The sequence below is a fragment of the Marmota monax genome, unplaced genomic scaffold (genome assembly GCF_021218885.2).
Source record: "Marmota monax isolate L192 unplaced genomic scaffold, Marmota_monax_Labrador192_F-V1.1 WCK01_AAM20220418_F8-fsc00222, whole genome shotgun sequence".
Classification (NCBI taxonomy): domain Eukaryota; kingdom Metazoa; phylum Chordata; class Mammalia; order Rodentia; family Sciuridae; genus Marmota; species Marmota monax.
This window is the reverse complement of record NW_026694968.1, coordinates 2209350-2233434: the sequence shown is the minus strand read 5'-3', so window position 1 is coordinate 2233434 and position 24085 is coordinate 2209350. Positions and strand designations below refer to the sequence as shown.

The following is a 24085-nucleotide window of genomic DNA, read 5'->3' as shown; positions in this document are numbered from 1 at the left end:
AGAAAAAACAGAAAGGGGAAAGGGAAGGCTAAAAGAGAAAAATGAAAAGATATACATGGTAGGCAGTTTAGTTGCTTTAAGATGTTTGCCTTATCTTGATTTATGCACTGTCTGCCTCAATTTTCAACCCCAATAAAACCCAATTTTTTGTTGAATAAGAAAATAATATGTTAATTGTAAAAAAATTAGAAAATAAAATCAAAAAGAAGAAAATGTTAGAGTGGAGGGTGGGGTTGTGGCTCAGTGGTAGAACACTTGCCTCTCATGTGAGAGTCCCTGGGTTCGATCCTCATCACCGCATTAAAAAGAAATAAATTAAAAAAAAAAAAAAAAGAAAATGTTAGAGTGGTAAAGGGAACATTTTTGTGGATGAGGAAACTTCAGCTCAGGGAAATTCAATGACTTCTAAAGATCACAATAGTAAACAAAACCCAAAATAAAATTCAAGTCTTGTTTTTAAGCATTTTCTTTTTACAAAAATCAGCCTTTATTGCTCTGTAGCCTGACTTTTTTTTTCCACATAAAATATTATGGCTGTTTTTTCTACCTCAATAAATATAAATTTCTTAAATACAAATACTTAAGTAAATATTAATTTATTTAATATTTACTTCCTTTTATGTTTAATTTTATAAGATTTGGATTATAAGATACATGTTGCTCTTTATAAATTTTTATATTACATTTATAAAAATCTCAGAATTCCTAATATAAATACTCATGTGGAAAAGAATAAAAAATAATTATTGAATGTCCATTGCTATAGGAACTAGAGCTCAAAACAAATGAAGTAATGACATAGCCCTGTCCTGGGCTATGCAGAAGAGGCGTGGGAAGCTTAGCGGGAGAGAGAAGATGAGTATTATTATTCCTTACTAATAGATGTATATGAAAGAAGCTGTGTCGTCAGAAAGATCACATGTGATATGAAAAGCATAGAAGATTTAGAAGGATATATTTATTGAGCTAGAAAAATAGCCATGATATTTTTGACTTTCTTAAGAAATGCAGAAGCATGGATTGGCAAGGCAAATATTTACCATCCACGATAGTTTATAATAATAGGGAAAATTGACAGAGGCTTAATTGCAGAGTGATTAACCACCTTTATTGTTGATTGCAGAAGCTCTTACACTGCATCAGTTTTTAAAAATGTTCCCTGATGTTTCAGACCCAGAGTTATTTGTTGCTAGAAACTCATATTTACCTACTAGACAGATGCTATGTGGAGAATGTGGGCTGTACTTGGGGAAGGACATCTAACTCAACTTTTGCAGGCTAATTCAGCAATTTCTTTAAATGATTTTATTTTTTCCCAAAGTGATTATCTAAGCTGTTATTTCAAAACATAATTTAAATACTTCTGTTAGCAATAAATTCACAGGAATCCATAAAACCTAGGGTGTTTCATAGTATTATCAAACATTTGTTGAGTTTTCTACTAACAATCTTCTAGCCACTGTATAGAGCCTAATATTTGTGATACCTATGTAGAACGGCTCACGACCTAAATTTTGTCAAAACAGAGTGAGAATAAATTCACAAAAAATCAAAATTATGTTCATATGGTTAAATAGTCAAGCAATACACGTGGATGTTTCCCATTGAAATGATTTACAAATATCTGTGGTAACAATATCAAAGAGAGAATTCAAATCCTTCAGTTAGCAACCCTTGCAATTATTTTTTAGCTTTATAGGGTTAACCTTATTGAGGTTGATTAAATTCAAGCTGTGATCTTTCATAAAAACTCAACGGAGGGTCCAGATGGCCCAACAATACCTCCTTTTGTGAGAGGAAATAACTTGAAGATTTTTGTCTAATTAAAGTATTTGTGCTGGTGGGACCTGATTGAATTGTTATTCCTTTAAGAGGAGTCTGCATTACAAATAATCTTCATAAAATACTATTTTAAAATGTAGTGCTGCTTTCACTATTTTAGTTATGTCCTAGGACCAGAGTGGCATGAGCATGATACCATCTTTGGGATTGAAAATACGATTCTGGAAAAATCAAGAAAACAAGGTTCTATGGAACAAAGTGCCAGGAAGGTCAATGCATTACTTACTTTCCTCCTGTTCTAGGACCTTACTCATAATGACCTTAACTTGTATCAAAATATTTCCTATTGTAACAGCCAGGACATAATTATCACCCTTTTTTCCATGTTGAAACTATTGGTAGCCATAATACAAATCTGAGGAAAGCCCTTAAGCACCTTAACTCAGCAAATGGCTGCTGTGGTTCTGGGTACATCATGATTTGCCTACCTGCAAGAATAACACCTCATCTTACCCTGTCTCCCCACCTGAGTAATCCTAACTGTTCAAGACAGGGAGGAAGAGAATTATAGGCAGGAGGTAGAGATAGAGTAGGGGATGGAAATGAGAAAAACAGTAGGAAATTAATAAATAATCTTACAACTGCTTTGAGTATTTACTTACATCCTTATTATCCAACTTTTTGTGTATTTTGTTAGTAATCAAGGTGACATTCTGAGATAGCTTGTTCCCCAAAAGCTTGTCTTGTATCAGACAGGCAAAAATATTGGTGGATTTTGTCATAAGTGGAAAGGTCCTATATTTGACTTCTCGTGTTCTTGAGGCTACAGAAGCCAAAGTTGTTGTAATCAAAGGTTTCCAGCAGGGGGTGTAGCCACTTCTATAGGGTAAGTTCTTTGGAAGCCATATCACACTTATGTATTTGAATATTGCAGTGTTACTCCTGATGGTAAAGGCTGGAATTATAACATTTTTTAAAATGACTGTCACCTCTTTTGATCCAAAAAGACCATGCATATTAATACTTTATTAGGATATGTTGAAGAAGCAGAAATTTGTGGAGAAGAATATTTAAATTAAAAACCTAAACTGCCTGACTGAAATCTTATTCTGCCAATTTTTTCAAAGAAAACGAAGTACAAAGCTTTGGGTGATTTTAATTATCCAGTACAGCAGAACAAGTGCTTAAATTTTTTATTCTAGATAAGAAGAATAGCTGATATGAGAAGGCTTGGTAATATTTATTCCATCTCTCCCCCATATTTGCATGTGTATAAAGAATAAACTTCTTATTTTTCCCAAAATATTCCCTTTTGAGTGGGGAGGGTAATGTTTTAAAGTGTGGTGTGGCTGTGAGGTGTGACTCCTGATATACTTTAAAAGATGACATTTATTCCCCCCCCCCCACCCATTATTTGTAGATACATAAGCAACCACAGATTTTTGGCTCCCAATTCCCATTTTCAGATTTCTATTGGTATAGAAAACAGTGAACTTTATTTTTTGGAAAAAGTAAGTAACATAAAAATAATACAAATTGTAGTTTATTTGTAGTTTTAGACTATTAATAAGAAACAAAATCCTAAATTTCTAAAATCCTATAATTGAAAACTACATCTTTTTTATCTCAGTGTTCCTTTTAAACACCCTGACTTATTTAGCTCCAGTTTATAATAATATACATTCATGGTTAAAAATTTTCTAATTATTTAGGAAATAATTTAAAAATTGTCTCTAGGGTGGCCACTTATATAGTACTTAACATTAAATAAGGTTATGACTTTGAATTGGCTTATATATTTTTATGGACTTTCAGTACAAAAATACAAAAAAAAATGCATTTTAATACATTAACTTTCCTATATAAGTGGTTGAATACCAATGGGATTAGTAGCACATTTTGGTGGTTTGACCTCCCTCTCCCCAATTTTCTTCTCTTTTTTTTTCCCCTTTCTCCCTGTGTTTATTTTCATTGAAAGTTTTTTCCAGTGTATTTTTCCTTGCTTATCATTTGTACCTGAAAGAAAGAAGTACCTACAGACCTTAACCAGTCTTAAATCTGCTTGGTAACATTCAGATGCAAGGGAGTGGCTGGAATAAGGAATTATAGGGAGTAAGAGGCACATAGAGAAATTAGAAATGCCTTTTCTGCTAATAAGTTTACCTTTGAGAAATATGGAGAGTAGTGGGGCAGGGGGAAGGAACAAACGAACAGAACTTCTGCTGGAATATTGTGACAGATTTACTGACAAATATTTTCTAACAGATTTTTACCAACAGGCAGTTTTTGTTTTCTTTACTGACAGACCGTAAATGTACTCTGGTTGGCAGCAGCTGCACCATTATAACACTAAAAAGCAACCTTGGCTAACTTCAGTATCTTATGTAACACAAGAAATAAAGAATAACTTGAATTTCAGAGACTTTTTTTTATCTTAACTTTACTGATGATAAACAATTTTCAATGCAGGATATAAATCTTTCTCCAAAGAGAAATTCTCTCCAAATTACTTTTTTCTTTTAAACTTTACAACGAATTGGGGCAGATTAGTGTTTTTGCTCATTATTTTATCTACTGACAACTATTTCAAGACCTCTGTGTAAGACAGAGGCTGATGACCTTGGGAAAGTCACAGGACCTCAGTTTCTTTACTGGTAAGAGGAAGGCATTAATTTTTACCATTCTTTCTCCCTCTACTATTCAATGTCAATGCACAGATGAAAACTACATGGAAAATCCAGTGTACCCCCAAACCAGTATTCAAAAAATAATGAATATATTTAAAGCAGTATAATAAAAGCCAAAAGCCAAAAGTTCTTTAAGTTGGGCTGCTGGTGGTGTGAGCTGGGGTCTTTTGCATCCTAAATTAACCCACTCTTCCTCAACTTCCGCAAGAACGGACTGGTTCAAGGGCCTGCGCCCCGTGCCGTGTAGGAGAAATGGTCTCTTCTAGCCCTTGAGGAGTTCTGGTTTCTGGGGTGAGTGTGGCACCAGGTCCTAGGAGGGTGATGTCTATAAGTTGGCGAGCAATTCTCCAGGCTGAAAACTGGCAGCACACCCAGAAGCACACACGCGAACATGCCCCTGCGAACGAGCTTGGACACATATTTTCCTCCTTTGCATTCTTTAATGCTCAGAGACCATAGAGGGATTTATCGAGAAGCATTCAGTGCCCGTGCCATGTTTTACAACGGCTAACACAACATCAGGCTCCTTTTCAGTATTGCGGTTTGTTCTGAGTTATGGCCAGAAACAGAAACGAAGGAAAGGGAGAAAGCAGGGGAGGTTCGGAGACTACAGCGCACGGCATGCAGCTTCTAAAGCGTGGAGGATGGGACCGAGGAGGAGCAGAACACGGAGAAAGAGGAAAGCTAAGGGAAAATACTCACGCCAATGGGTAGAAGGGAAAAGGTGAGAAGGAATGGAGTAGGAGAGGGAACCAATGGATGTGAGAGGCGGAGGAAGAAGGGGGAGGGGCAGAAGCCAATGGGGGAGCGGGGGAGCGAGGACGCGCCCCGCGCGCTCGCTCCCCTCCCTCTGGCTCCAACGCTCGCGCCTTCCCAGGCTCCCGGGAGACGAGGGCAGGGGCGGGGCCGAGCCGGGCGCGCGGCGCGGGAGGCGTCGCGAGGTGAGGGGCGGCGGGGGCGGGGGATTGTGGGGCTGGGGGCGCGCGCGCGCGCCCGCGTCTCCCGTCCCGGCTGCGCCGCCGCTCCGCCCCCGGCCGGGTGTGTGGCTGTGCACGCGCGCGTGCGTTCTGGCGGTGCGCGCCGGGAGAGATGCTGAGGTAAAGTTCGGGAGAGAGGGAGAGAGATCCGTCAGCGCGAGGGAGCCCGAGTGGCCGCCATTACTGAGCCCGGCGCGGCGGCGGGCGCTAGGGAAGGGGGGAGGGAACGGGGCCGCCGCTGGTGGCTGGGAGGGAGGGCGGGTGGGTTACCAGGCTGCGGGAGCCGTAGGGCTCTGGGTTTCGGGGCGTGTGTATTGGGGAGGGCGGGAGGAGGTGGCTGAAGGGACGCGGCGCTTGGTGAGCGCGCCGGGGGCGAGAGGCGAGCTGAGTGAAGGAGGAGGCGGCGGCGGCAGGAGCGCTCCCCAGGAATGTCGCTGCCGCCGCCACCGCCGGGGCCGCTGCCGTTGAGGAGGAGCCGGAGGAGACCGACGTTATTAGGTAGGACCTTGCAACCCCCAGCTCCTCGGGCCTGCCCGTCCCCTCCCCTCCCCTCCCTCCCCGACAGGGACCCTCCCGCCGCCTGCTGCCCCGCTCGGTCGCAGCCGCCGGTTGTAACCAGTTCGGGGGGCTGGGGCCCCGCAACCGCGGAGGGGAGCCCGGTGCCGCTTTCGGTTCTCGCAGGCCGGACGGGGGTCGGCTGCTGCGGCGGGGATACGGTCGGCTTGAAGGGCAGAGAGGCCGGGGAGGGGGCGCTTTCTCCACAGGTGACGGGGCTGGGGTCGGCGGAGGCCTGGTGGTGGCCCGGGATCGTGGCGGCCCCGCCAGGCGTCCGCTCTCGCTCGCCGCCGTGACTTGCCCTGGTCTGGGAGGGTACGTGGGGAAGGAAGGTGGCGGTGTCTGTTGGCTGGGTTGCTGCTCTTAACGAGTTCCACCTGGAAGAGGGAGCGGGGTGGGCGCAGATTTGCGGAAACAAGATCTCGGTTGCAAACTTAAACGCCTTTCAGAGGGATCGGCCCTTTCACTTTTTCCTTATCTCCCCGACTCCTCCCTGGGTTCTCTTCAGATTCCCTTCTGCTGCTTCAGCTTGGGGTAGGGTGTGAGAAGTTGCACTGCGCAACGAAAACACGGAGTCCAGTCGATTGACTTCGTAAGGTTGGGGCTTTGCTATTGAGTTTTCGGTAGAATAACCTCTAGATTCTCCCTGTTTCCACTAAAGAAAAGTATCGGGGTGGGGGTGGGGAGCTGCGCGGGAGCGCGCGTGCACTTATCCACACATAAATACACACTCACACCCTCCCTCTACAGTGTTATTAGAAATGCAAGTGAGGTGGAGGCTGTGAGTGTAGCTGAGACCGAAAGGTGTTCGCAAGTAAGGGCAAACTATTCAGACGGTTAGTAAAATTCCAAGAAAGTTGGAGGGAAGACGCTTATACTTTTACCATATGATAGAAATGCAGTTTGGACCAATACTTAGAAAATGGGAATTTAAATCTACACCAGAATAGCCATACACCTGGGTTTGTGCGCGCATTTTAAAATTCATATTAACATCCATAATTTACTTTTTCCTTTTAGATAGGAAGCAGTGACAACATTTTTTAAATGTTCGGATGTAAAACAGTAGAATACCTCTGTATTAACGAGCCTTTGCATGTGCTGCCTTCTACAGGTGTTGGGGGAGGGAGGAGGTTTGCCGGTTCCACTTAAATCTCAAACCAGTGTTCTGTTCGAACAGAATTTTAGGGAATGTTTATTTGTATTGAGGATCTCATTCACTTTTTGGAAGATTTCTCTAAATCTACATTTAAAATTACTTCTAGCAAAAATTTCATCTAGATGGCAGCTATTAGGAAAGATATTTTGGTTTAAAGCAGATTAGTAAAATGTGTTTGGAAATGTTTTACTGCAGATTCCAGTTATTTGTACTTTAATATGATAAAATGATATTCTTATTCACTATTTTTAAATATACATACTAATGGTGTAGGTAACCTACTACACATTTTTTTTTCCAGAGCAAATTTTGCGTCCATTTTAAATTACTTTCTCTCTCTTTTTTTTTGCTCTTTCATCTATTTCTAGAATCTGGTAAATAGAACAGAGGAAGAGAGTGTTTGGGTCACCAAAGACTTGCAAAGGCATTGGAACACTTTATGACTAAAAATATTGAAAGGTTGGAATGCATAATATTTTGCCTTTCAAGAAATAGCGTAATAGATCTGATTGACTCAAAACAGAATCAGAGTACAGATTACAGGTAATTGTTGATTTGATAATTTTGCATAGGCTACATTTTTTAACCCAGATCAGCATCTTACTTTACAAATCTTTGTATATGAATTATTAAGAGATATTGGTAGTGGGATTGATTACACTTTGATACTAAGAATAGTTACAGAATTGTTATCTTTATCAATTTTTTTTTAGTATCCCTCCATTTAAACTACATTAGCAACTCAAAAAATGTGTTACTAATTTAATATCTTAATTCTGTCATAAGGTATTTACCCTAAATGTTTTGAAAACCATCTCTCCTCTCCCCCTTTTTGTTTGAAAGGTAGATTTAGTAAACACACACTCTTGGAGAAAATGAATTGTTTTGACCTTGAAAGTTCAGATTTTCTAGTGAATAAAATATTTGATTTCCTTTTTTGGATTTGAAGTTATGGTGCAGCTTTAGAGTAATAGTTTTTTAATTGAAGAAAAAGTATTTTTCATTAAGACTGTACTTTCAGCATTAGGATGTAAGGTAAGTGTTGCCTTGGTTTTCACAGCTTAAATATGAAAGAGCATAATAGGGATTTTCTTAGTAGTTACTGAATAAGTTTTATCACAGCTTAAGTTCCACAGGTACTATTTGGGCTTTAAGATTCCATTGTTTTTTCTTTATACATCAAGAAGGGATGCAGATAATTGACTCCAGAAGCATTGTTCTGTTTTAGTAATACTAGGTTCCTGAAAGATGTCTGTAATATACATTTAAAGTTTACCAGCAGAATTTGATTTCTAAAAGAACTGTGAGAAAATTTGATAAAGGATCCATCATTTGGTAATTTGAGTAATGAAGCTCTTATCTGTTTATGTGTAGACTTTTGTGGATTATTTTAATCCAACTAGGAAAAACAGTATTAGAAATTAAGAAAAATAGTTATATGTTCACACTTAAAATATGCTAAGAATTTTAAATGTGAACTTTAAATGATTTTCAAATTCTGTTTCTTGGTTCTCTTTGGTGTTTTTCCTAAATGCCTGGAAACTTCCTCTTAGGAACAACCTTTCCAAACCAAGGCAGCTTCTATTTTTATCTATTACTTAAATACAAGAATTACTTTTTAAAAAGTTTATTTACATTAAAAAATATTAAAACCAGATTTGTTATCATTAATTCAGATTAATTTTCTTTAGCACTAACTATGTGCCTCACCCTAGGAAATTAAGATAAATTAAGGTGTAGCTCAAGCTTGAGCCTTAATTGGAGAGGTAGTAACTATAAAGGAGTAAATAATACTAAAAGATGCAAAAAAGAGAACAGCTATTTGTATCAGGGCCTGTTTTGTTTAATGAAATTAAACACCAATTTCACTGCTTTAACTACAAGAGGGAATTTGAATGTGTGACAAGCAAGGAGTCTTTTTTAAAATTTTCCCACTGTTTTTAGATGGCTCACTGTGGATTATAATGCCTGAGAATATGCAATGAAGTGGAACAGATTGTCAATTTTTGACGCCACCTGTAGGATTCATTCCTTATATTAAAGCTAATTAATTGGGAAAAAGTTACATATAACTGTAATTTCATAGTTAAAATATGAATAATATGTGTCAATTGGTTAGATTCCTGTTTTTTCTTATGAAGAGTTAATGGTAAGTATCAGATTAGATTTAGCCTATTTTTATAATCCCAGACCATTATTTATTGAGCAGCTAGGCACTGTTGAGTGATACAACAAAAGAATAACATTACTTCATTAAAAGCTACCGTTAGAGCTTACAGTTTTGATGGTGAGATCAAGAGACCACGTGTTAAATGCCAGTTTGGTACAGAATAGAAGCTCTCTATATAGGGAAGTATATTACTGATTTAAAATTTAGTTTATAAAGGGAGATAGGTAAAAGAGACAGTATTTAAAAGTAGGTAAAGATTTGGGGTAGTGGTGGGGGGCACATTTAGGTACATTAATGACAGTTGGGACCAGAAGTGCTAGGAAGTAAGGACAAATTGGCAAGTGAGATGAAAATATAAGGTAAAGATGTAAGAGCATTAGTTTGTACCTAATAAGCCAAATTGAAAGGTTTAGGGAAGTATTAATGCAAGGATAATAGATGGGGTGGTGAAGAAAAAATACATGTAACTGCTTTTCTAGTTGCTGTTTTAGACATTGTCAGATAGAAAATTGTCCATTTTTCTCTACATCTCTTTCCAGTGCTATGATAATTCCTCTTTTGATGTCTTTATTGTTGACTTTAGATAACAAATAGAAAATTAATATTGCTATTAATCTGGGGAATTGAAAGATGCAGATTTCTGCTCTTCTCTACTATGTTCCATTCTTCCCTATTATTTGACTGTATAACTTTTCAGATGCTTTAAAGAATATTAAATGGTCTCTTGGATAATTTTCTTTGTTTTACAGTCTTGAAGTTTACGTTCTACATCTTTGTATGTGTGTGTGTGTGTGTGTGTGTGTGTACATGTGTACGTACGTACTAAGGATTGCACCCAGGGATGCTTTAACATTGAGTCACATCCACAGCCCATTTTTTTCTTTATTTTTTTTATTTTGAGACAGGGTCTTACTCAGTTGCTTAGGTCCTCACTAAGTTGGTGAGGCTGGTTTTAACCTCATGATCCTCCTGTCTCAGCCTCCCAAGGCTGGGATTACAGTTACAGACATGCATCACCATACCCGGTTTATGTTAGTCATCTTGACCTTGCCTCATTTCACTGCTAAAATTTAATTAGTCTTTGGAAATAATGCCTGAAACTTGGGTGATATCACCATTTGTTGCTAAAACTGAATAGTTATTAGAAAACACTGATTCATTTGTCTTTTATTTCTTATATTTAGTAGCCAGGCACTAAGTTCTGTGTCTTACATTACTCTTTTCAGTTCTATTATGATAGTTCAGGTACTTCAAGCCAGCAGTAGTCTTGGGCTTTGTGCCCCACCAAATCCAGTATTTTACTTCTTGACTATGCTTATTACAAGGTCCTATTTACCCTTGAAGATGATAGTCATATTTTATCTTCAACCTAATTACTTTCCAGTATGGCTCAGTCACTCCATCCTAATCACACACCTGGAATGACTTTAATTTTTAAACTAAATCCAGCCTATTTTCTAAGATTCACTCAAATCCTTTCTATTCACTGAAACTTTTTTTTTTTTTTTTTTGATACCAGGGATTAAACCCAGGGAATCTGAACCACTGAGCCACATCCCCAGTCCCTTTTTATATTTTATTAGAGACAGGGTCTCACTGAGTTGCTTAGGGTCTCACTAAATTGCTGAGTCTGGCTTTGAACTCTGAATCCTCCTGCTTCAGCCTACTGAGTCACTGGGATTACAGATATACACCACCATGTCTGGCTATGCACTGAAACTTTTTAAAAAATATTTTTAGTAGTAGATGGGCACATACCTTATTTATTTATTTATTTATTTGTTTTTATGTGGTGCTGGTGCTGAGGATCGAAGCCAGTCCCTCCCCTGTGCAAGGCGGGTACTCCACCACTAAGCTACAACCCCAGTCCCATCACTGAAACTTTTTAATCTGTTTCAGGGTTTGTAAACTGCAGTGTTTTAACCAAATCTGCCCTGCTACTTGTTTTTGCATAATGACTTTTTACATTTTAAAATGGTTGTGGAAAAAACTATTTTGTTATGTGAACATTATATAAAATTAAAATTTCTGTGTACCTGAATAAAGGTTTATTGTAATGTGACAATAGTCATTCATTTTAGTAGTGACTACTTTTACACTATGACTGCATAGTCAAGTAGTGTAACACTGTATAGTATGCAGACCTTAAGTGTTTGCTGCTTGGCTGGCTCTTCACAGAAAAAAAGGAAAAAATCCAAATCCTGATCAATTCCAGTTTGTACTTACCTTTCAGTTCTTTAAATTCCTATTGTATTTATCAACTCCAAGGTGTAGCACATTGCCTTTATCTCCTCAGTTATGATACTCTAAATATTCTTAAAAATATGTAGTAGGGAAAGTACTTTTCAACCCTCAACCCCGCATTCTTTTTAAATCCCATGTTTTTAATTCTGTACCCCTCTTCCTGTGATTATTTGACTTCTCAGTGTTCCCATCAGCATGTATTTCTCATCTTTTTTAAAGTGGCTAAAACTTACTCAGTGTTATTTACATTATGAATGATGAGTCCTCTGTGTATAGCATTACAATATCAAAGGTTGGATTTTGTCCCCATTGCTTTGTTCTGAGTGGGAAGTTTAAAAGGACTCAGACCTATATTGGCTTAGTGTATACTTCCCTGTACATGCCTTTGAACCTTTAAAACCTTTGACATAAGGTTAAACAGATAGTAGCTAAGCACAGTAAATACTTATAGATTGTTTTTCTAGGTTGATGTAAATGAAATGACCTTTGGTTCTTCTATTTTCACCACAGAATAAGGAAGTAGACTGGGACGAATTAGGAATAACTTATACCAAGACCTTAGGAACAACACATTAGAGGAGGATATAGATTAAATAATAGGGTACATGGTTAACCTGTTTGGGAATCGTTTGATTGTTAGTTTTCAGATATTTTCAGCATTGAAACTTTTTCCAAACAATAACTTGAAACGTCAAAAGGTAAAACAACAATTACATTTGCTGAGTAGGGTGTAGGAAGCTCTTGGAGTCCTATCTGCTTGGATCCTCCTTAGAAGAACTATGTGGAATCTTGAGACTCGCTGTTTAATGTGTGTTAATAATCAAACTATAGGTTTTTTTTTTTTTTAAAGACTGGACTTTATATAACACACACCCCTATATATATATATATATATTTAGTGGTAGATGGGCACAATACCTTTATTTTATTATTTTTATGTGATGTTGAGGATTGAAACCAGTGCTTCACACATGCTAGACAAATGCTCTGCCACTGAGCTACAACTCCAGCCTCCTGGACTTTTTAATATTAGAATATTCTGCCATGTGTGATATTTGTTAATTGTGCCTTCACGTGAGTCATCAGGATTGTCTAGTGTTTTTAGAGTTGAGTGTTCCAAACCTGGATATATATTCATTTATTATTAATCAAATATTTATTGAGCTTTCACTGTATGCCAGGCACCGTTCTGGGTGCTGGAGATAAGGTAAAAGAAAAAAATTTCTAATATTTCCAGGTTATTTAGTCACTACATAAATTGTTGAAATTTTTTATTGGCTTTCTTTGTGAACCTGATTATTGTTTTGTCTAAAGACTAATTGATAGAAATGGTGACTTTAAGTTTCCTTTAAACTTACAGGTTGTGTGTTTATATAACAGAACCTTGATTCAGTGGTAAACTAAATTATGGAATATGATTGACTCTCCTACAAATATTGTTAGATTACTTAATTACCTTACACATGCTAAAATGTCATTTCTTTTTGCTCATCCTAACATTGGCAAATTTGTTACTGAAATTTTAACAACAATGAAAAAAGTAATACATTAGTATTACATTACTCCTTGCTTAGTATGTAGTTCTCTTTTTTTCTTATTTTTAATTCTTAAGCTGTTTTGGACAACTTTGTCTAAGACTATGAAGTATATACTATATATATTTGACTTAAGATAAAGCAGGTAATTATAAAACTTATTTCATGTAATTAGATCTTGAACATGTAATTTACTATAATATCTATGATTTTAAAAACTTTTTAGCCAATATTTTGAATTAACTATGTTTGGGATATATATATATATATATATATATTTTTTTTTTTTTACCTTCATCTTATAAAATTTGTTTTATTTTTATAAGTATTGCATATAAAAATTAGGTGATTATTTTGGCTTAATGCATAACTCTAGATTTAGTTTGCCTTTATTTTGATGCTTTCAATTTTAGTATTTTCAATTTTAGTATTTGTTAAGACTCGTGTGACAAGTAACCATTGTATGGGAAGCACTCTTCTAGTCTTCGGATATATTAGTGGAATGAACAAAGATTTGTGCCTTTCTAGCCCTTTCATTAAATCTGGAGTTGAATGGGAAAAGTGATAGAATATAACTCTATCTTTGGAGGTATTGGGAAAAGTAAGTGCAAAAGTAGGAACATCCTTAGCATTTTATGGTCCTCAATGTGACTGGAGCAGAATGAGAATGAGGAATAATAAGAGAGCACCAGAGAGGTAGGAGAAGAGTTGGAGAAGATGGATCTTGTAGCAAGTCATTGAAAAGATACGGCTTTTACTTTTACTTTTTTTTTTTTTTTTGGTAATAAAAAGCACCGGAAAGTTTTGGACAGAATAATGGCAAACTCTGACTTAGGTTTTAAAAGGAATATTCCAACTGCATGGATATAAATAGATTGTAGGGGGAGGGGGAGATAGGAGTGAATAAGGGAAATTAGTAAAGACTTTTAAGTAAGCTTGGGCCAGAGATGAGGAAGGTAGGATGAGGTTATAATAATAAAGTTAGCAGAAATAGGTAAGTTATGAATGTATTTTGAAGATAGGGCCAATAGGAATTTCCTGACATAGCATAGCAATTTAAAAGCATACTTTTTAAAAATTGCACCTTTTTTATTAGAGACAGGTCTCACTTGAGTTGCTAAGTTTCTTACTAAGTTGCTAAGACTGACTTTGAACTCTTGATCCACCTGCCTCAGCCTTCCCAGCCTGTGGGATTATAGGTGTGCACCACTGCGCCCAGCTAAATTGCACCTTTTATTAATGAATGTGACAGTTTTGTAAAAAGATATAGAACAGTTTTATTTTTTTAAACTAATTCTTTGACATTTAATTTTATATTTTAATTGACACATGGTGATCGTATCTATGGGGTATAGCATAGCGTTTCAATACATGTATGCAGTGTGTAATGAATGATCAAATCAGGATGATTGACATCTCTTTTTGCAGCCATGTATCATTTTTTTGTGTCAGGAATTTTTAAAATCATCTCTGCTAGCTATTTTGAAATCACTATTGTCAACCATAATCCTATGGTAGTATGTTCTATGTATGCCATAGAACATTAGACATTATTCCTCCTATCTATACCCCTATACCCATAAACCATCCTTTTCATCCCTCTTCCCATACCCTTCTAAAACTCTGGTAACTACTATTCTGTTTTCTAAAAATGTTTTGGTTTAAGTCCTGAATTATTAAAAAAATATTTTTTCCACTTTGAGAGTTCTTGTGTAACTTTTTTTCTCTTAATTTTCAGAAAGCCACTACATGTCAGTAAAATTGCATTAAAAGGGGCATGTAATGTTTGAATGGCCTATTGTAGAAATGGCTTCATTTTGATAGATAATTATAAAGAGTTTCATGTATATAATGCATTGTCATTAATTTCTGTTAAGATAATTATTGAAATATTTCCTTGAAATAAAACAAGTTTCTAAGGTCATCTTAAAGGCAAAATGAAAGACTGTATAGTATTAAAAGCAGTACTAAGATTGGGCATGAAGAGGCTTTGATCCTACCAAATATTATAGTATCGCGTAGGTCATTGCTACTTTTGTCTTGGTTTTTTTCATCAGTAAAAGTAAACATGCTGTTAGAAGTTATGAAACCAAGGTACTGTATACAAAAGCAAAATTACATCAAAAAAAGAGAAGATATGCATAGTTGACACAGTTGGATACTATACTAAGTGATCATATTTGAAAGATAACTTTTTTATCTTAACCTATATACAGTTGAAGATAGTAGTCATTGGTTTATTAATGGGAACATAAAAGACAGAAGGGAATTTTTTTATTCTTAGCACTGAAATTAAAAATAAAACTACTTTGGTTAGTTAATGGAGTACAGTTTTGATGTTAGAAGCCAGTGGATAATTAATAATATAACTATCCCAGTGTCTGAAATGAAATTCTCTTATAAACCTTTTAGGGCCAACTTCATGAGCTCTAACTTTACCCTTTAAAGTTTATTATATCACTTAACCATAGTAAAAACCTAGCAAAATCCTTTTGAGGTCAGTGTAGCAACAATTTTTTCTAGTCTAGGGTTTCTCAAACTTTTATTTTTTAATTTTGAAACATTTCAAACTAAATCTTCTGAGTCAAACCTGTAAATTAAGCAAAGATGACACTAGTCATAGTTGAAAAGGCAACTATTTGCCCAACATTCATCTTTCCTACCTCTAGGTGAAAGGATTTTTTCTACCATAATTTTTATAAAAAATCACCGTGTGGTAATTCATGTCATAAGCTCTGGGACTGACTTCAGAATACCAGGAAGCAGCTTGTCTGGCAGTGGTTTTTTGTTTTTAAAGGACTTTGGTGTTCACTGTGTCTAATTGACAGATTGTTGTGAATTGGTGTGAAAACCGTAAAACTCACAGAAAACTAATTTATTTTTTATTTGAACTTTAATATTCATGATTGGTGGATTGCTACTGTCCTGTTAATTAGGATGAGTTGAAGCCTTAGTATTAAAATTTAACTTCAATATAATAGGAGTTTGTCTCTTAGATAAAAAGACTTCCAGTTTTCAGTGACCAATGACAAGGTGAAGAGTTCATGTCTCGGGCTCGGGTTGTAGCTCAGTGGTAGAGCACTTTCCTAGCAGGTGTGAGGCACTGAGTTTAATTCTCAGCACCACAAATCAATCAATAAATAAATGATGTTTGTCCATCAACAACAAAAAAAGATTTCCATGTCTCCACTTGATCTTCATTTTTATAATTTTAAAACCCTTTTTGAAACTCAGAAACTTTAATAATACATTTTATGGTAGAGTGTTTTCATTTCTACTCTTAGCTTTCTAAAGCAATAAAGTATATTTCAGTATTTTGGGATTTATTCTATAAAAGACCAGAGGTGAGTCTTATTTTTGGTGGTGCTGGGTATTGAACCCAGGGCTTTGCACAGGTTAGGCAAGCAGCTGACTCTGCAGCTGAACTACATCCTCAGCCCCAAGTCTTAACTTTTAATGAGTAAAAGTATCCAGAATTATATTGTGTTCAGGTAAGAATATATAAGAAGTATTAATAAAGATGTTACTGTTTTGATAAGGATTAGATTTTAGTTGAAAAATTTCTTTAATATTTCAAGTCTTTATCACATAGTGGTGTTATTTTTCTGTTAACCTGTCTGTCTTGTAAACTGGAAGGCAAGAGACAGTCTTAAACATCTTTGAGTTCTTTTTAGATATAGTCTCTGAATTATATCTTAGATGTTTCTTTCATAAAAAGTTGTATTTCATTATATAATTCAAGTGTTGCTGCCATATGGTAATATTTATTCAGAAGTGAACCTAATACACATTTTGTTTTACTATCAGATGGCTGATTGTTAAAATTTAATTGAGGCTGATAGAATTAACTTATAAAATGTAATAATCTTCAGTTTTATTTTTAAAATTATTACAGTTTTGCCAGAAATATTAGTCAAGCCTTTAAATTATAAGGAGAGTTTCACCATTAGTATAGCAAATGTGCACTATAATAAAAATAAATGTTACCTTGCAATTGAGATCAGGGAAGAAGCCAGCAATTTGGAAGGGGAGAGCTAATACAGTCTTTCCTTAAAATATTTTGTGTTCTTTTTATATTTGTGGGGGGGGTCTACATTGTAAATAATTTTCGTATATGTTGATGTACATGACTGAATATATTTTTCCTATCTAGTGAAAGTTTAGGTGGTAGAAATGACATATTGCTTTTAATTCAGCCTCAAAAGTATATGAAGACTCTCCAAATAAAACTTAATTTTTAAAAGTGATTCATTGCTTACTTGTAAATATGTAACCAAAATTAAATTTCATAATTCTTGGAAGGATACTTAATGTGTCTGATAATGTTAAAAATTCTAAAAGATTGTCTCAAATATATAATCTTAAAATTATTTAGCTTGGTACTACTCAGAATATGGTCTTAAAGCTATTGATTACTCTGAAAGAAAATACAGAAATCAAGAACATTTAGAAACAGTTTGACAATAATTTTATATATCTTGAATCTAATTAAAATGCTTGGTTTTTAAAAAAAAATTATTTTACAATTGGACTTATCCATATGAAAATAAAGATCTCTTCCATCTTAGAGTTTGAAAAGCACCAATCTACTTAACTGCTGTCGTTATGTATATTACCCACCGACCTCCTCTTTTTTAAAAAAAAATATTTATTTATTTATGTATTTTTTTAGTTTTAGGTGAACACATTATTTTGTTTTTATGTGGTGCTGAGGATCGAACCCAGTGCCTCATGTATGCTAGGCGAGCACTCTACCACTGAGCCACAACCCCTGCTCCCTCCTCCCTTTCTTTGTTTTTCCATTTCTCCCTTCCCTCTTTTTTCTTTCTTGCTGGGGGTGAAATTCATACTACTGAGCTATACTCTCACCTCTCCATTTATTTCAATTCCCTTCTTTCAGTATTTTATATATTTGTTTGTTTGTTTATTTGTTGGTACCAGGGATTGAACCCAGGGGCACTTAACCACTGAGCCACATCCCCAGCCAATTTTATTTAGAGACATGATCTCTCTTGAGTTGCTTAGGATCTCACTAAGTTGCCAAGGCTAGCTTTGAACTTGAGATCCTCCTGTCTCAGCCTCCTGAGCCCCTGGGATTACAGGTGTGTGCCATTGTGCCCCCAGTAAATATTTGAATATTCTTAATTTGGGGCATAAAATTTGATAGATTCCATAGAAGTTGAAACTTCCTGAAAAATTTAGATTCTGAAATCTTGTTAAATTCATATGAACTTTTATTCATTTTTATATAGTGCTGAGGATTGAACCCAGTGCCTTGCATGCTAGGCAAGCACTCTATCACTGAGCTACAACCCCAGCCTGGGAATAAATTTTGAGGAAATCTGTAATAGAAAGATTGTTGGTATTTTTTAAAAGTCACAAAGGAGTTGCTAAAATAACCAATGCATTTTAGTTATTACCAACATAGTCTTACAGAAGGCAGGAAAATTAAGGGAGTGGAAAGGACTAGTTTTTTTCAGATTCACAAAGAGTAATTAGAGGCAAAGCGCACATTTGGTTAGTAGGCATTTTAGAGTGAAATATTATGTTAGGTTTTTGTATTTAATTATTTTATTGTCAGGTTTGTCTTAAAATTTGAGAGCATTTTGCATTTTTAATAGTGAGTCAACTGTTTATGTTTTGGTTTCTTAAAATACATGTAACCTTATAACTAGGATTATTATTAACTTGCATAGTGCTTTTATGAACATCTTTAATATGGTAATTCAGTCTGAATAATTCATGATTAAGATTTGTCCTTTTCCCCCCTCTTTCTAGGAAGATGATCCATATGACCTTGAAGACCTTTGCGCAGAAATGAGGGAAATACAAAGAACCAAATACAATTCTGAAATTTGGGACCTGTATTTTGAGATGATATTTTCAGAATGAGAAGTATACATGGTTACCTTTATGAATGTAGAGACATGAGAAAACGGTTATGATGGCAAAAAACAAAGAGCCTCGTCCCCCATCCTATACTATCAGTGTAGTTGGACTCTCTGGGACTGAAAAAGACAAAGGTAACTGTGGAGTTGGAAAGTCTTGTTTGTGCAATAGATTTGTACGCTCAAAAGCAGATGAATATTATCCAGAGCATACTTCTGTGCTTAGCACCATTGACTTTGGAGGACGAGTAGTAAACAATGATCACTTTTTATACTGGGGTGACATAACACAAAATGGTGAAGATGGAGTAGAATGCAAAATTCATGTCATTGAACAAACAGAGTTCATTGATGACCAGACTTTCTTGCCTCATCGGAGTACGAATTTGCAACCATATATAAAACGTGCAGCTGCCTCTAAATTGCAGTCAGCGGAAAAACTAATGTACATTTGCACTGATCAACTAGGCTTAGAGCAAGACTTTGAGCAGAAGCAGATGCCTGAAGGGAAGCTCAATGTAGATGGATTTTTATTGTGCATTGATGTAAGTCAGGGATGCAATAGGAAATTTGATGATCAACTTAAATTTGTGAACAACCTTTTTATCCAGCTGTCAAAATCAAAAAAACCTGTAATAATAGCAGCAACTAAATGTGATGAATGCGTGGATCATTATCTTAGAGAAGTTCAGGCATTTGCTTCAAACAAAAAGAACCTTCTTGTAGTAGAAACATCAGCACGATTTAATGTCAACATTGAGACATGTTTCACTGCACTAGTACAAATGTTGGATAAAACTCGTGGCAAGCCTAAAATTATTCCCTATCTGGATGCTTATAAAACACAGAGACAACTTGTTGTCACAGCAACAGATAAGTTTGAAAAACTTGTGCAGACTGTGAGAGATTATCATGCAACTTGGAAAACTGTTAGTAACAAATTAAAAAATCATCCTGATTATGAAGAATACATCAACTTAGAGGGAACAAGAAAGGCCAGAAATACATTCTCAAAACACATAGAACAACTTAAACAGGAACATATAAGAAAAAGGAGAGAAGAATATATAAGTACCTTACCAAGAGCTTTTAACACTCTTTTGCCAAATCTAGAAGAGATTGAACATATGAACTGGTCAGAAGCTTTGAAGTTAATGGAGAAGAGAGCAGATTTCCAGTTATGTTTTGTGGTGCTAGAAAAAACACCTTGGGATGAAACTGACCATATAGACAAAATTAATGATAGACGAATCCCATTTGACCTCCTAGGCACTTTAGAAGCTGAAAAAGTCTACCAGAACCATGTACAGCATCTAATATCAGAGAAAAGGAGAGTAGAAATGAAGGAAAAATTCAAAAAGACTTTGGAAAAAATTCATTTCATTTCACCTGGACAGCCATGGGAGGAAGTTATGTGCTTTGTTATGGAGGATGAAGCCTTCAAATATATCACTGAGACTGATAGTAAGGAGGTATATGGTAGGCATCAGCGAGAGATAGTTGAAAAAGCCAAAGAAGAGTTTCAGGAAATGCTTTTTGAGCATTCTGAACTTTTTTATGATTTAGATCTTAACGCAACACCAAGTTCAGATAAAATGAGCGAAATTCATACAGTTCTGAGTGAAGAACCTAGATATAAAGCTTTACAGAAACTTGCACCTGATAGGGAATCTCTTCTACTTAAGCATATCGGATTTGTTTATCATCCCACTAAAGAAACATGCCTTAGTGGCCAAAATTGTACAGACATTAAAGTGGAACAGTTACTTGCTAGTAGTCTTTTGCAGTTGGATCATGGCCGCTCACGGTTATATCATGATAGTACCAATATAGATAAAGTTAACCTTTTCATTTTAGGGAAAGATGGACTTGCCCAAGAACTAGCAAATGAGATAAGGACACAGTCCACTGATGATGAGTATGCCTTAGATGGAAAAATTTATGAACTTGATCTTCGGCCAGTTGATGCCAAATCGCCTTACATTTTGAGTCAATTATGGACTGCTGCCTTTAAACCACATGGGTGCTTCTGTGTATTTAATTCCATTGAGTCACTGAGTTTTATTGGGGAATTTATTGGAAAAATAAGAACTGAAGCTTCCCAGATCAGAAAAGATAAGTATATGGCTAATCTTCCATTTACATTAATTCTGGCTAATCAGAGAGATTCCATTAGCAAGAACCTTCCCATTCTCAGGCACCAAGGGCAGCAATTGGCAAACAAGTTACAGTGTCCTTTTGTAGATGTGCCTGCAGGTACATATCCTCGTAAATTTAATGAAACCCAAATAAAGCAAGCTCTAAGAGGAGTACTGGAATCAGTTAAACACAATTTAGATGTGGTGAGCCCAGTTCCCACCAATAAGGATGTATCAGAAGCTGACTTGAGAATTGTCATGTGTGCCATGTGTGGTGATCCATTTAGTGTGGATCTTATTCTTTCACCATTCCTTGATTCTCATTCTTGCAGTGCTGCTCAAGCTGGACAAAATAATTCCTTAATGCTTGATAAAATTATCGGTGAAAAAAGGAGGCGAATACAGATCACAATATTGTCATATCACTCTTCAATTGGAGTAAGGAAGGATGAACTGGTTCATGGGTATATATTAGTTTACTCCGCTAAACGGAAAGCATCAATGGGAATGCTTCGAGCATTTCTATCAGAAGTTCAAGATACCATTCCTGTACAACTGGTGGCAGTTACTGACAGCCAAGCAGATTTTTTTGAAAATGAGGCTATCAAGGAGTTAATGACTGAAGGAGAACACATTGCAACTGAGATCACTGCTAAATTTACAGCATTGTATTCTTTATCTCAGTATCATCGGCAAACTGAGGTCTTTACTCTGTTTTTTAGTGATGTTCTAGAGAAAAAAAATATGATAGAAAATTCTTACTTGTCTGATAATACAAGGGAGTCAACACATCAAAGTGAAGATGTTTTTCTACCATCTCCCAGAGATTGTTTTCCTTATAACAACTACCCTGATTCAGATGATGATACAGAAGCACCACCTCCTTATAGTCCAATTGGGGATGATGTACAGTTGCTTCCAACACCTAGTGACCGTTCCAGATACAGGTTAGATTTGGAAGGAAATGAATACCCTGTTCATAGCACTCCAAACTGTCATGATCATGAACGCAACCATAAAGTGCCTCCACCTATTAAACCTAAACCAGTTGTACCTAAGACAAATGTGAAAAAATTGGATCCAAATCTCTTAAAAACAATTGAAGCTGGTATTGGTAAAAATCCAAGAAAACAGACCTCCCGGGTGCCTTTGGCACATCCTGAAGATATGGATTCTTCAGATAACTACGCAGAACCCATTGACACAATTTTCAAACAGAAGGGCTATTCTGATGAGATTTATGTTGTCCCAGATGATAGTCAGAATCGAATTATTAAAATTCGAAACTCATTTGTAAATAACACACAAGGAGATGAAGAAAATGGATTTTCTGATAGAACCTCAAAAGGTCATGGGGAACGGAGGCCTTCTAAATATAAATATAAATCTAAAACCTTGTTTAGTAAAGCCAAGTCATATTATAGAAGAACACATTCAGATGCAAGTGATGATGAAGCTTTCACTACTTCAAAAACAAAAAGAAAAGGAAGACATCGTGGAAGTGAAGAAGATCCACTTCTTTCTCCTGTTGAAACTTGGAAAGGTGGTATTGATAATCCTGCAATCACTTCTGACCAGGAAGTCGATGAAAAGAAGATGAAGAAGAAAACCCACAAAGTAAAAGAAGATAAAAAGGTAAATGATGTTTATAAAGATGTTTGTTTTAAGATAATAGATTTGATATCAGTATCAATTTAAGATTTATTCATTCAGTAAGTATAATTAATAGCTTATTAGTTTTCTCAGTATTTTGTGGGGGCAAATTTATTCTTTTTTGTGCTTAATTAGTAGAATTTTGACTTCATCTCCTTCAGCATAAAAATTGTAGGTGGCTTTATTCTTTCAACAGAAACCCAGATATGGAGTGATTTTTTTTTTTCTATTTGTAATCCTGTTTGTGTTTTTCCTTTCTAACAACCAGTTTTGCGATATTAATTTGATTCATTTATTTTACTCAGGGATATCAATATAGGTTTAAAATGCAACCGTTTATAGTCTTGGAAATGTATTAACTTTTCCAGGAAGCTTCTTTGTGTATAGTGCTATACTGCCTGAAAACATGCAGAGGGATTTCTTAAATCTGAATTGTAGAATTTGGACCAAATAGCAAATTTTCATCTTTTACATTTTCAATAGATGGTTAATTGATCTGATGTTATGAAACATGAGAAACCTAAATATACATATATTAAATGTTTCTGTTAAAGTGGTATTTCAATTATTGAAAGTTTCTCCATCAGTTAATTCCATAGTCATAAATTATCAATACATATTTACTACAGGTGATTGTTATTTGGCTCAACTAAAGGTATGAATATTTTTATTAAGTTTACTCTAGATAGTTTTCCTGCATATGGTAATTCCCCATTATAGTTGGATAGACTGCATTTTATTTTCTAAATTTAAGCAACAGTGTTTCTTTTATCATTATTCTTTTCGCTAAGCATGTAAACTTTTTAAATGAGACTCATACTTTTTTTTGTTTAAAGGTGTTTATTCAAACTCCAAATCAAATATTAAAATTTCAGAAAGACTTTAATGTATAAATATTGATACTGCATACTCTCTTTGTGGACATTTAAGTAATCACTCCTCTCTCCAATATCAAAATTTCCTTCAACTATAAACTCATATAGCACATCCTTTTAAAATTTTTTTTTTAATTTTTAGTTATACATGACAGTAGAATATATTTTGACATGTATACATGGAGTACAACTTCCCATTTTTGTGGTTGTATGTGATATGGAATTACACTGGTTATATATTCATATATGAACATAGGAAAGTTTTGTCAGAATCATTCTACTGTCTTTCCCATTCCCCTTCCCCGGACTCTGAAACTTTTTGAGCCCCAATATGATACCACACGTGGAAAATTCCACACCTGACATCTTATGATGTGTATCAGTTAAAACAAATCTGGGGATAAAGGGTGAAGAGAAGGTAT

General features: G+C 35.9%; 1 protein-coding gene across 5 annotated transcripts in view; it reads left to right on the top strand.

Moving 5' to 3' along the window:
• Positions 1-24085, top strand: part of Arhgap5 (Rho GTPase activating protein 5) — a 103398-nt gene that overhangs the window by 18463 nt on the left and 60850 nt on the right. For 2 of the 5 annotated variants that reach the window (XM_046427474.2, XM_046427471.2), the window contains exons 1-2: positions 5776-5944; positions 18888-22770. In XM_046427474.2, coding sequence (XP_046283430.1) covers positions 19051-22770 — 3720 coding nt within the window. In that variant the 5' untranslated portion in view covers positions 5776-5944; positions 18888-19050. Of the gene's footprint in view, positions 1-5472; positions 5567-5775; positions 5945-7525; positions 7704-18887; positions 22771-24085 lie in introns of those variants that run through there. The other 3 variants (XM_046427472.2, XM_046427473.2, XM_058573659.1) reach the window with 3 other exon arrangements.